Raw genomic sequence first — 14,226 nt, forward strand, 5'->3', positions numbered from 1 at the left:
AAGTTGGTTCCCAAGAGGTCGGTCTCGAGGGTCCCCTCTCCTGCACGAGTACTCTCTCCTTCTCCCGTGGACGAGGCCTTTCCGTCCTCAGGTGAGTCCAGTGGGGCGGTAGTCTTCCCCTCGGCACCAGGGGGGAGACTTCGCTTCAGGCAGGAGAATTGTCTCGTGAGGAAGGAGCCCCTCGAACCTCGTTGTTGGGATCCTGTATCTCTCCTAGGAGGGAACCCAAGGATTCCAAGACCATCCCTAAATCCTCTGCAAGGATTCGACAGGAACCCACGACTACCCAGGGGAATGTCCACGTATCACCCCAGGAAGAGATTCCTGGGGCAGGAGACTTAGCTGCCAGCCCGCAGGGAGGAGAACAGCAAGAGTCCGAACATGCCTTCTGCCAGGTCCTAAGCCTGATAAGGCAACTTAACAGTCTTACGGATCCAGTCATCCCCCCCCCCCCCCCCCCCCGTGAAGGCAAAGACACGATTCTGGATGAAGTGTTTGACGTTCGGAAGGCCCCTAAGACCAGTGCAGCTCTGCCCTGGTCTCGGGGGCTGAAGAGTGCCAGAGCTAGGGCCAATGCTCAGCTCGCACTTCTTGCCTCCTCCAGTCGTTCCACTGCCGGGAACAAACTCATCCCTCCTCCTCGCCTTCAGCAGAGGAGGTATTTCGAGATCCTGGGTGAGCACAACCTCGCTCTTCCTCTCCATCACTCTGTGGAGGAGCTGGCGAAGGGAGTTCCCTTGGAGAAACTCTCTGCCCGGCAGGTGTCGTTCTCGGCGGCAGAGATCCTTAACCACGAGAAGGTCGCTAAGTGTGCCATGCAGGCCACTTCGTGGCTGGACTTCTGGTTAGGATCTCTGGGCATCCTATTGCGATCGGAGGACTTGTCCAAGGAGACCAATAGGAAGGCCCTAGAGACCTTCTTGCTCTCGGGCACCCGCTCCATCGAGTTTTTGGCGCACCAGGTTACCACCCTGTGGGCCAACTCGGTGTTGAAGCGTTGCGATGCTGTGTCCGAGAGATTCCATCCGAAGGTCCCCGCTGTAGATGTGTGTAGGCTCCGACATGCCTCCCTCCTGGGGGAGAGCCTGTTTGAGCCTCAAGACTTGGAGCGAACGGCTGAGAGGTGGAGGAAATCCAGCACGGACTCCCTCCTCCACAGGGCCCTTACAACTCGGCCCTATAAGCCTCCAGCCCCGCCACAACAGCAGCAACAGCCTCGTAAGGCTCCCAAACAGGCACCGGCAGCTAAGAAAGTGGTGTTTAAGCCCCAGCCCTTTCCAGCCAAGGTCAAGAGGGGCGGTAAGTCCTCCAGGGGAGCCAAGACTTCTAGGGGTGGCGGCCGCGGCCGCAAGCCCTAGGGGTGGCAGTCCCCCTGCGGGGGGATGCCTTCAGCGTTGCGTCCGCAGGTGGCAACATCACGGGGCCGATGCTTGGACGGTCTCAGTGATCGGCCAAGGTTATCGCGTCCCGTTCACGTCATCTCAACCTCCCCTGACAGCGAATCCAGTGTCGTTGAGCTCCTATGCCATGGGATCGGCAAAGGGGCTGGCCCTTCAGCCCGAAGTCGAGACCATGTTCGAGAAGGGTGCTCTCCAGGAGGTCGTGGACGGCTCTCCAGGCTTCTTCAGTCGACTCTTTCTTGTAAAGAAGGCTACTGGAGGCTGGAGACCCGTCATCGATCTCTCGGCTCTGAACAGGTTTGTCAAACAAACCCGATTCAGCATGGAGACAGCAGACACGGTCAGACTTGTGGTGAGACCACAAGACTTCATGTGTACACTGGATCTAAAGGATGCGTACTTCCAGATCCCAATCCATCCGTCTTCCAGGAAGTACCTGAGATTCTGCCTAGACAACAAGATCTACCAGTTCAAGGTGCTGTGTTTCGGTCTCTCCACAGCTCCTCAGGTGTTCACCAGAGTGTTCACCCTGATTTCGACTTGGGCGCACAGGAACGGCATTCGTCTCCTTCGTTACCTAGACGATTGGCTGATCCTAGCAGACTCGGAGTCGACCCTTCTTCGACACCGAGACAGGCTTCTAGATCTTTGCCAGGATCTGGAGATCGTGGTAAACCTCGAGAAGTCCTCTCTGCAGCCGTCCCAACGACTGGTTTATCTAGGCATGCTAATAGACACCAATCTCCACAAAGCCTTTCCATCAGACGACCGGATAGCAAGGCTAAGGAGGGTGGCGGAACCTTTCCTCAGGCGAAAAGAACTCCCCGCCCAATCGTGGTTGCGTCTCTTAGGCCACCTATCCTCCCTGGCCCGTCTGGTTCCAAACAGCCGCCTCAGGATGTGATCCCTTCAATGGCGGCTCAAGTCCCGGTGGAATCAAGGATCCGATTCCCCGGACATTCTGATCCCAATGGGGTCTCTGGAACAGACGGACTTGCGGTGGTGGCTGGCCGACGAGAACCTGCGGAAGGGAGTGAGTCTTCTCGTCCTCCCCCCGGAATTGACTCTGTTTTCGGACGCGTCAAAAGAAGGGTGGGGGGCGCACGTTCTGAACCAGAGGGCCTCAGGCCTTTGGTCAGAATCAGAAAAGTGCCTACACATCAACCTGCTAGAATTGAAGGCCGTCTTTCTGGCCCTTCAACAGTTCCAACGGTTCCTGGCGGGTCACTCCGTGGTGGTGATGAGCGACAACACCACGGTAGTGGCTTATATCAACAAGCAGGGAGGCACTTTTTCGCAACAGCTATCCCATCTTGCAGTAGAGACTCTGAGGTGGACCGAAACCCACTTGATAACACTATCAGCTCGCTTCATTCCTGGCAAGAGGAATGTGCTCGCCGACAGTCTGAGCAGGGCTTCGCAGATAGTGAGTACCGAGTGGTCTTTGGATCCTCAGATAGCCAAGAAAGTCCTGACTTTGTGGGGTTCCCCGACGGTGGACTTGTTCGCGACAGCCTTGAACTTCAAGCTGCCCCTGTACTGCTCACCAGTCCCGGACCCCAAGGCACTCTGGCAAGATGCTTTCCAGCAACGGTGGGACAACATCGACGTGTACGCCTTCCCACCATTCTGTCTGATGAGAAGGGTGCTCAACAGGACCAGACTATCGGTCAACTGTTCCATGACTCTAGTAGCTCCGCTATGGCATCACGCGGAATGGTTTCCGGACCTTCTGCAACTCCTGACGGAACTCCCAAGGGAGCTTCCTCCACGACACGAGCTTCTCAGACAACCCCACTCCGGTGTCCCTCACAGGGCCGTAGCCTCGCTTCGGCTTCACGCCTGGAGACTATCCAGCGTCTCCTCGCGGAGAGAAGCTTTTCGCAACAGGTTGCGGAGAGAATGTCTCGGCACCTGCGAAGGTCCTCTGAGGGAGTCTACCAAGCGAAGTGGAGAGTCTTTTGTGGTTGGTGTCGTGGAAGGAGTATCTCTCCACTCGATGCCACTATTCCAGCAATAGCGGACTTCCTTGTGTATCTGCGAGAAGAAATGCGCCTTTCTGTCTCGGCAGTGAAAGGCTATCGCTCAGCCTTAAGCTTGGCCTTCAGATTGAAGGGCGTGGATATTTCTTCATCGCTAGAACTCTCTTTACTCATACGTAGCTATGAGCTTACCTGCCCCCAGTCGGAAGTGAGACCCCCTCCTTGGAACGTGGTTCGAGTCCTTAGGTCTCTCAAGAGACCTCCCTTCGAGCCATTACGCCAGGCCTCCGATCGCCACCTGTCTTGGAAGACGGCTTTCCTACTCGCCTTGGCCTCGGCCAAGCGAGTTAGTGAACTTCATGGTCTCTCGTACGACATCGCCCATTCAAGGGGATGGGGGGAGGTAACGTTCAGGTTCGTCCCTGAGTTTGTGGCCAAGACTCAGAATCCTGGAGTGCCGGATCCTCGGTTCGACTCTTTCAGGATCGCGAGTCTCCGTTCTGTAACAAACGACCCAGACCAGCTGCTACTATGCCCAGTGAGGTGTCTGAGGTACTACTTGAAGAGAACGGCTGCAGTCCGTCTTCATGTGCGAGCTTTGTTTGTGAGCACAGGCAAGACAAAGAGGAGGGTCACCAGGAACACCATCTCTGCTTGGATTCGAAGGGTTATCCACCATGCCCTGAATCCTGACCCTCCTCCGTCACGTCGCCCTCGGGCCCACGATGTTAGGGGTATTGCTACATCCCTGGCCTTCAAGAGAAACTTCTCTGTGACGCAGGTACTTCAAGCTGGGGTCTGGAAGCGTCAAACGACCTTCACAGCCCACTACCTGCAAGACGGACCCACAGGAGCCTCGATATGTTCTCTATCGGCCCTGTGGTGGCTGCACAACAGCTGGTCTAACCTCAGGCTCCTTTTTGGACAAGTAGCAGTAGGTTGAGGGCGTTGTTACCCGGTCTTAGTCTGTGTGAATGAAAGAGTATGTCTGACCCTTACTTCTTTCTTCATTCTCCCCTCTCTTGGGGAAGCAGCATCCTGGTCCTCGCATAGCTGACCTCGACCTCTGCAGGTAACCCATGCTTCTCTGTGCTCCTAGTATTAAGCTTAATACTGTTGCGTCTCCCATACCCTGACGAGGTGGTATGGGGAACGTCCTATCCTAGAATTCCTATCTGAAGGTCTCAAGGTCAACTTCATAGGACGAGTCACACTCTCCTCCTCACACTACTTATGTAGGCCACTCGTTCCTAGCGATACTAGAAACCTGTGAGGTACAGGGGCTCCCTCTCTCTAGTGCTGCTCACTGAGGGATCGAGCCCCCGGGCAAGCCGAAGTCAGTTAGGCTGGGGACTTTCCACCCTTCCTAAGGGGTAAGTCACCCTTTGTAAATAGCGTGGTTTGTATTTCGGTTACGGAACAAATGACAAATTCGAAGATAATTTGTATTTTTCCTAACCATACAAACCTTAGCTATTTACACATATGTGCCCGCCATCCCTGACCCCCAAGTCAAGTCCTACCTCTAAGTGAAGTGAAGCAAGTCACCGGTGTGTGGAGGGGGGAGGGGTAGCAAGCTACCCTTCCCCACCCCCCGCTAACTAGCGCGGGGGTAATTAACCCTCGTTAAAAACTATTGGCTCGTCATTTCAGCTGCGCTAAAAGTAATACCCTTTGTAAATAGCTAAGGTTTGTATGGTTAGGAAAAATACAAATTATCTTCGAATTTCATTTTTTTTAACGAGACGCATTTGCACCGACTCGCAGCGGTGCCCTTTTAGCTCGGAAAAAGTTTCCTGCTCGCTGATTGGTTAGAATTATCTTGTCCAGCCAATCAGCAATCAGGAAACGTTTCCGAGCTAAAAGGGCACCCCTGCGAGTCGGTGCAAATCTGCCTTGCAAAAAAAAATTGATTATAGTACAGTACAAAGAATTGAATTCTTTGTTAGTACCATGTCTATTTCTGACAAGTTTTATTTTTGAAAAGCAATAGTGGATGTCACACTTATTTTCTGCTTTTGAGTTAGTGATCCATGGCTGTTGGGTTAAATTCCCATTGACAGGTAATGATTTGTAGAAGTTGCATTTTTTCTCTCATATTTGCATTATGTCTCATTACATTTACAAAGTTAACGGCCGTACAGATGTAATATTTCTTTATATGCACTATTTGTCATCATCATCTCCTCCTATGCTTATTGACGCAAAGGGCCTCTAAGATTGTCTCCTACTTCATGATTCATAGTTCTCAGCCATATAGGACTGGGTCTTCCAACTCTTCTAGTGCCTTGTGGAGCCCACTTGAAATTTTGGTGAACTAATTTCTATTTGAGGAGTGCGAAACCATCCCTTTTTGTATTGCATCTTAATTTAATCATTGGTGTGTGGTTAAAAAAAAATTGTTTTCTATAACTTCAGTGTTTTTGTACTTACATGACTCGGAGGAGGGATGTCATGTGAATAAATATTAGTCCAAATAGGACTATATTACAAATATATTAAAAGTGGGGCAATTTTTTTTAGAAGGCTTTTAAAAGTATGTTTACTGTCCAGCTGCCCCACTATGAATTATACACTTCAGTGTTATTTATCGAATAATCATTTATACACTACAAAAGGTCCTCAACTTAAAAACGTAATTGATTCCAAAAAGTTTCAAGTTGAATTTTGTTAAATTTCGGCCTTGGGTAGGCCTAACCTGAATCTCATGCCTATGATTTCCAGCTGCATAAGTCAACAAATAGTCAGGTTTCACATGAAATGGGTATCGGATTATTACAAATGTCATTTTGCTTTCTGTATTAACCCTTTTACCCCCAAAGGACGTACTGGTACGTTTCACAAAACTCATCCCTTTACCCCCATGGACGTACCGGTATGTCCTTGCAAAAAACTGCTATTTACATTTTTTTTTTTTTTTTTTTCATATTTTTGATAATTTTTTGAGGAACTTTAGGCATTTTCCAAGAGAATGAGACCAACCTGACCTCTCTATGACAAAAATTAAGGCTGTTAGAGCAATTTAAAAAAAATATACTGCAAAATGTGCTTAAAAAAAATATCCCCTGGGGGGTTAATGGTTGGAAAGTTCCAAATAGCCTGGGGGTAAAAGGGTTAAATGGTACAGTATTTCTTTATCTTATTTTTAATGTTTTCAGTTAGATTTGTTTGTATCCCCGAATGTTTGCAAGTTGAGAACCTTCTGTATAGTTTATATTTAACTGAAGTTAATTTTATGATAGCAACCTTTTACTCTTACCTTGGAGTAGATTTCATTTGGTATCACGCTTGTATATCCTTGTAAATTCATCTTAAATTATATTGTACCGAGGTTAGAAGTATCATGGTTAAATCTAAATTGATCCCTGTATCACCTGCTCTTTGACAGCGATGACACCGAACGTATTCTAGAGGAGGACCCGCGAATTGTTCTTACTCCCCTGAAGCCCCACGAAGAGTGTTAGATCCTACATCCTATGTACCTTGTTGGTGTACCCACCCTTCCACAGGTAAATTAGCATGTACTGTAGTTCCTTTATTATTGATTTATGAGTGATAATGGTGGACTTTTTATGTCCGAGCAATTTTTTAAATGTATAACCCATTAAGAAGTTTTTCTTCGAGATTAGATGTAGCGTGAATTCTTTCCAAAATTTCTTCAGTAGTTTTTTATAGCGTAAATTCTTATCAACTATGTCCGATTCTCATAATTTCAGGGCCATTCTACTGATTTTTATCCTAGTTTTTCATTCAATGTTTTTCTGACAATTTTCCTATTTTTCGCTACATGTTCAAACTATCCCAGGAGAATTATATTTAGAATCGGAGACATGAATTATGCTATTTTTCCTATTTTTCACTATATGCTCAAACTATCCCAGGAAAATTATATTTAGAATTGAAGACATAAATTATGCTATTGTTCCTATTTTTCACTACATGTTCAAACTGTCCCAAGAGAATTATATTTAGATTTGAAGACATAAATTTATTATTTGTTCCGTAACCGAAATACAAACCACGCTATTTACAAAGGGTTATTACTTTTAGCGTAGCTGAAATGGCGAGCCATTAGAATTTAACGAGGGTGTATTACCCCCGCGCTAGTTAGCGGGGGGGTAGGGGAGTGGTAGCTAGCTACCCCTCCTCCCCCTCACACACACGTGAATACTCACTTTAACTTTTGGCTCGGACTGTGACAGACGTCTCTGTCTTGGTCCTCGCTTGGCAGCCATTGTCTGTTTTGTCTTTACTTAATCGCTTACTTTTCTTTTACTCAATATATATGTAAACATGTTTTCATGTTTGTATATATATTTGAGTATAGAAATAAGTAAGTTTCCTTTTCAGATCTGTGTGTGTAGTGTACGATATCTACGTGGAGGCCTCGGCAGTTAGGCCACCACGGCGTATTGGGGTGGCGATCGAGTTTGACTTATGTCTTTCTCTCTCTCTCTCTCTCTTGAGGTCGTTCACCCTTTTACTACGTGTTACTACGCCCTTGTAGCCTAGCTTCCTTTCCGTGTTGGGGGTTGCTACGTCGTATGTTTGTATCAATTAGTTATGAATCTAATTGTAGTTGTTTTTTTGTTTTTTTTCAGCTTGTAGAACGATTCCTTTCGGGGTTTTCGTTCTTTCTTTAGTGTTCATTCATTTTTAAATTACATAATTACATAGTTACATAATTATAATTGTTATAATTCTGTTTTGGTTACAGCTCTCCTTCCGCGAGTGTAAGTGGTTGTGAGGGCACGTGCCTGTTGTGTAATTCTTGTTCCTTTCCCTCGGGATTCCTCTTCGGAGCCTTCCCGGGGGAATGAATGTGTACTAATATTATTTGTTTTATTTTTTTACAGTTACCGATCTAGTTCGTTTCTGTAATATAGCAACGGTGTGAGCTGTCTGGTTGAGTCCTGGGGATTCGGCTGTTGCTGCCTCCCCCCTTGTATTTTCGTCAGGGGCGTGTCTCCTTCTACTGGTAGTACTTCCGTGTCGACGGACAGCTCTCCAGTTCATTTTAGAACAGTCAGGAGGCTTGCCTCCTTGGGCGGATAACTTTCCTTCCAAGGAAAGTTTTTCCTGTCCAGGCTTGAGTTTTTCCCCTTTTGGGGGGTTCTTCTCTTGCCTTTTTTTCGTGCGACTATGCTCTTGGTGCTGAGCGGTCGCACCTGCAGTTTCGCTCAAGGGGCTGGGCATTGCAGGAGCTCCTCTTCGGAGGATTGCTCCTTTTAGGTCACTGGCTGACCAGTCTCTTCCACGAAGTGTTTCTCTTTCGTTCGCGAGAGAGTACACTCATAGAGACTCCTCTTCGGAGGTTTCTTCTGTTGCTGTTGGCCTCCCTCGCTGTAAGGCCCTCCGTCCGCCTCATCGTAAGGGCCTCTCATCTCCCTATAAGGGTGCTTGAGGCGCCCTTTTGGATCTCCGTTTGCAGCCTACAACTCCTTTTTTCTCGATCTTCCGCCTTGGTGCAGATGGACAGCAGTCTGATCTCGTCTTCCGACGGACAACGGTCTGCCCGACGGACAGCGGTCTTCCGACGGACATCAGTCTCCCGGCGGACAACGATCCCTTCGGGGCAAAGGGTTGCCCCACGGGGTTCTTCCCTTGCGTGTCAGGGTTTCCCTGCGCGCCTTTCTGCTCATCAGCGCTCTCCTGTTCGTCAGCGCTTTCAAGATGATCTTCCCTGCGGTTCCTGTTACGTGCCCTGTGCGCCCACGTTCGCCCTCGCGATCTAGAACTTCGGTTCAGGTCGGGGTCAAGGACTCTTCTTCTTTGCGCAGGCTTCCACGCGTAGCCTTCTGCTCATCAGCGATCATCAGCTCGTCAGCGATCATCAGCTCGCCAGCGATCTCCGGATCGCCCACGTGTGTTACAGCTGGCACGCCAACGTTCTCCAACACTTCTGAAGGAACATGGTTCGCCAGCTACCAGCTCACCTGCGCATGCTGATCGCCATCGCGCGACCCTCAACTGCGGATGCTGATCGCCATCGCGCGACCCTCAACTGCGGATGCTGATCGCCATCGCGCGACCCTCAACTGCGGATGCTGATCGCCATCGCGCGACCCTCAACTGCGGATGCTGATCGCCATCGCGCGACCCTCAACTGCGGATGCTGATCGCCATCGCGCGACCCTCAACTGCGGATGCTGATCGCCATCGCGCGACCCTCAACTGCGGATGCTGATCGCCATCGCGCGACCCTCAACTGCGGATGCTGATCGCCATCGCGCGACCCTCAACTGCGGATGCTGATCGCCATCGCGCGACCCTCAACTGCGGATGCTGATCGCCATCGCGCGACCCTCAACTGCGGATGCTGATCGCCATCGCGCGACCCTCAACTGCGGATGCTGATCGCCATCGCGCGACCCTCAACTGCGGATGCTGATCGCCATCGCGCGACCCTCAACTGCGGATGCTGATCGCCATCGCGCGACCCTCAACTGCGGATGCTGATCGCCATCGCGCGACCCTCAACTGCGGATGCTGATCGCCATCGCGCGACCCTCAACTGCGGATGCTGATCGCCATCGCGCGACCCTCAACTGCGGATGCTGATCGCCATCGCGCGACCCTCAACTGCGGATGCTGATCGCCATCGCGCGACCCTCAACTGCGGATGCTGATCGCCATCGCGCGACCCTCAACTGCGGATGCTGATCGCCATCGCGCGACCCTCAACTGCGGATGCTGATCGCCATCGCGCGACCCTCAACTGCGGATGCTGATCGCCATCGCGCGACCCTCAACTGCGGATGCTGATCGCCATCGCGCGACCCTCAACTGCGGATGCTGATCGCCATCGCGCGACCCTCAACTGCGGATGCTGATCGCCATCGCGCGACCCTCAACTGCGGATGCTGATCGCCATCGCGCGACCCTCAACTGCGGATGCTGATCGCACGACCCTGCATGATCGCCCGCTTACGCATGCTGCTCCTCATCGCACAACCCTGCACGATCGCCCGCTTACGCATGCTGCTCCTCATCGCACAACCCTGAACGATCGCCCTCCTGCGGATGCTGATTACCATCGCACCCTTTCACGCGATCATTCACCTGCGCATGCTGCTCGCCATCGCACAACCCTGCACGATCGCCCGCTTACGCATGCTGCTCCTCATCGCACAACCCTGAACCATCGCCCTCCTGCGGATGCTGATCACCATCGCACCCTTTCACGCGATCTTTCACCTGCGCATGCTGCTCGCCATCGCACAACCCTGCACAATCACCCGCTTACGTATGCTGCTCGCCATCGCACAACCCTGCACAATCGCCCGCTTACGTATGCTGCTCGCCATCGCACAACCCTGCACAATCGCCCGCTTACGTATGCTGCTCGCCATCGCACAACCCTGCACAATCGCCCGCTTACGTATGCTGCTCGCCATCGCACAACCCTGCACAATCGCCCGCTTACGTATGCTGCTCCTCATCGCACAACCCTGAACGATCGCCCTCTTGCGGATGCTGATCACCATCGCACCCTTTCACGCGATCATTCACCTGCGCATGCTGCTCGCCATCGCACAACCCTGCACGATTGCTCGCTTACGCATGCTGCTCCTCATCGCACAACCCTGAACGCTCGCCCTCTTGCGGAGGCTGATCACCATCGCACCCTATCACGCGATCATTCACCTACACATGCTGCTCGCCATCGCTTACCATCACGCGGTCATTATCGCCAGCGATCTTCTTCACCTACGCGGCAGCACGATCCCTCGCCGTCACGCCATCGCTTGCGTTCGTCGCCTCGGACACGTGTTCATTTACCTGCCCACCCTCACGCCCACTCGCCTGCGAGCCCGCACGATCGCTCGCCTGCGCGCCCGCGCGACCGTTCGCCCTCGCGCGACCATAGTTCGCGGCGAATTCCACAGCCGGTGGTAGCAGCAGGGACGTGTGCTCCTAGACGGCACTCGGGATCACCTCCATCCAAGCACAGGTTGGTAGTGCAGGACGAAGACAGGTCAGTACAGCATTCTTCCCCACCTTCTTTTCAGGCAGGTACCGTCGTGTCCACTCCAAAGGATCGCCCGATCCCTTTCACCTTAGCGAGGATTTCGGACTGTGTCCTTGGAGCAGCAGACATGGTTTGGTCCGCTGGCACGGGCGTTAATGAGGGTTATGAAACCAGCACTCGCCGGCCAGGGTAACAAACCAGCGGCTGTCTCTCCTACGCTGAAGAGAAAGAGAGGAGTGGACTTCGTGGTGGCTTCCCCCAGGGCGAAGTTGGTTCCCAAGAGGTCGGTCTCGAGGGTCCCCTCTCCTGCACGAGTATTCTCTCCTTCTCCCGCCCTGGAAGGATTTTTGGCGGGGGGGCTTTCCGTTCAAGATTTCTCCATCGGACAAGGGGTGACTGCTTACCTCTTCCTCTGGGAGCTTACCAGGTTCTTTCCCTCCTCGGTTACGGCCCAAGGTTTGGTTCAAGGAAGCTACAGGAAGATCAAGGGTACTTTCCTCCTCTCGAGCTCAGACACCTTGGCCTTTCGTCGTTAAGTATCTACTTGCGGACAAGCTCGATGTTGTACCATCTGGACGCGCTGACTGAAGGCTTCCTTCGGGTGTCTCATCTGTGGAGGTCGACGACCTCAGACACCCTTCCATCCTTGAGAAGAGTTTTGTCTGTGCCCAAGGACAGAGACTTAGACAGCTGCTGTGCGGAGTAAATCGACTTCCGGTTTCACTCCTCCAAGGCGCTTTCTTCCAGACTCTGCAGGGCTCCAGCGCCCTTTTCTTTCAACCACGTCGGCCTAAGTTATCGGCTACGACAACTGGGACAAGGTGTCCAATTGCAGTTTCCTCCTGTCAGGAACAGATGGCACGGGAGACTCCCCCGGGGGGGCATAGTCCTAAAAGGAGTTCACGAACTCTAGGATTGCAGGTTTTTTCGCTGGGAGGATGCTTAAGGTTACTCATCCGAATGACAGCTTCCCGATGCCCATTCCCGCACAATCTCTGTGAGTAGCCAAGGATATCGCGCCTGCCGTCTCTGTCAGCGAATTCAGTGTCTCTGAACCTCTATGCCATAGCGTCAGCAGAGTTGCCCGGTTGGGCAGAATGATCCATACCTTAGGCGAAGGTCTTCCTTAGGATCATTGACGGCTTCACCCCCGGCCCCCTCAGTCGATCCTTTCTTGTAAGGAAGGATCTGAGAGGGGATGTCCATAGTCGACCTCTCAGCCCTGATCAAGTTTGTCGAACAAACTTCGGCCAGCGTAGACCAGCAGAATCGATCAGACTGGTAACGAGGCGACAGGACTCCTTTAACCCTGGATCGGAAGGACGGGTACTTTCAGTTTCCATTCCATCCATCTTCCAGGATGCTCGTCGAATTCAGCCTAGACTGCAAGTATTCCTGCTTATGATGCAGTGTGGCTATCCCGCCGTGGCATAGCAGGTTTGTTTCCCCAGAGAACTCTCCCTTTCTTCCTCTTGGCCGCTCAGGTGCAGGCTTCCGCCTCCTCTACTGTTTGGAGGGCTGGTCAACTCCGGTAGGCTCGGGTTTCGACCTTCTTCAGCGCCGGGACAAGCTTCCGGATGCTGACCATGAGTGTGGGCTCATGGTATTTTGCTTGGAGCCTTCTCTTCCTCTGCCTCAACATCTGGAGTATCTGTCCATGATATTGAGTCAACCGCCTTACCACATTGGAAACCCCGCTTCTCGTCCGTCCAGCGAGGTTAAGCAACGTCGGTACTTGGATGGGTGACCACCTGGGGACGCCAGATTCTGTTACCGCATCCTCCGAGCCTTCCTTTCGGTTGACTGTGGCAAGACTGAGGAGAGTCGCAGTACCTGTTCTCAGTCAAGCAGAGCTTTCAGCCCTACCTTGGAACGTTTCCTAGTTCTTCTTTCCTCATTGACCCGTCTCCAGTCCGAACGGTCGCCTCAGGATAAGTTCCATGTGGGGCGATCCAAGTTCCGGTGGCTTCAGGCAATGTTTAACCGGACTCCCTGGCCCTATGGGACCAGCGGAACTATTAAACCTGCAATGGGTGTTGACCTATGGAGCCTCTTGATGCCCACATTCTTGATGCGGTTCTCGGACTTTTCAAAGGAAAGGGGGGGGGGTATGTTCCGGTCCAGGCCTATGGTCAAGACCTGAAGGATACCTCTCCATCATTCAGGCAGGCTTAAGGGCCTTAGTCTGGCCCCTCTTCAGATCCTACAGCTCCTACCAAGTCGCCCCGTTGCGCGTCGACTTCATTCTAACCAGCAGGGGACGCATTTTCACACCTTCACATCTTGCAGTAGAGATACCGGGATGATTGAGATTCTCTCAATTCCACCATCGGCTCTCTCATTCCAGGCAGGGGAATGTTTCTCTCAGACTATCCGAGCAGAGCCTCATAGAGAGAGTGTACCTAGGGGTCTTTGACCTTGGGTAACCAGCAAGTGCTGGTCTGGGGGACCTGATCGCGACACCTTGGAACCTCAAGCTTCCACTAGTCTTCCTCCCAGTCTCAGACCCCGAGACTCTGGCAAGATGCATTCCGGTGATGGTGGGACAACTTCGACGCCTGCGTCTTCCCTCCTTTTTGTCTGCGGACAATGGGTCTCAACAAAACCAGGTTGTCTGTCAACCTCTCAATGGGAGAGCTCCACTGGGACTATGCGCAGAACGGTTTCTGGACCCTCTGCTTCCCCTGACGGAACTCCCGGGAGAGCTTCTCCCACGGCGCAGACTACTCAAGCAACCACACTGCGACATCTCTCCCGAACCGGGGCGTCGCTTCGGCTTCATGCCTGGAGACACTACACTTCCTCCTCTAGAAGAGATAACCCGCTACAGTCGCGGTACGGAGGTCGCGTCATCTGCGATAGTCATCCACAG

General features: G+C 52.0%; 1 protein-coding gene across 3 annotated transcripts in view; it reads left to right on the plus strand.

Annotated features, from left to right (window-relative positions):
• The window catches only part of LOC137652141 (uncharacterized), a 49,920-nt gene that overhangs the window by 26,140 nt on the left and 9,554 nt on the right, over positions 1-14,226 (plus strand). For all 3 annotated transcript variants that reach the window (XM_068385340.1, XM_068385339.1, XM_068385341.1), the window contains one exon: positions 6,771-6,891. In XM_068385340.1, the coding sequence (XP_068241441.1) occupies positions 6,771-6,846 (76 nt within the window). In that variant the 3' untranslated portion in view covers positions 6,847-6,891. The remainder of the gene's footprint in view (positions 1-6,770; positions 6,892-14,226) is intronic.

Source organism: Palaemon carinicauda, chromosome 13 (genome assembly GCF_036898095.1).
Source record: "Palaemon carinicauda isolate YSFRI2023 chromosome 13, ASM3689809v2, whole genome shotgun sequence".
In the NCBI taxonomy this organism is placed as follows: domain Eukaryota; kingdom Metazoa; phylum Arthropoda; class Malacostraca; order Decapoda; family Palaemonidae; genus Palaemon; species Palaemon carinicauda.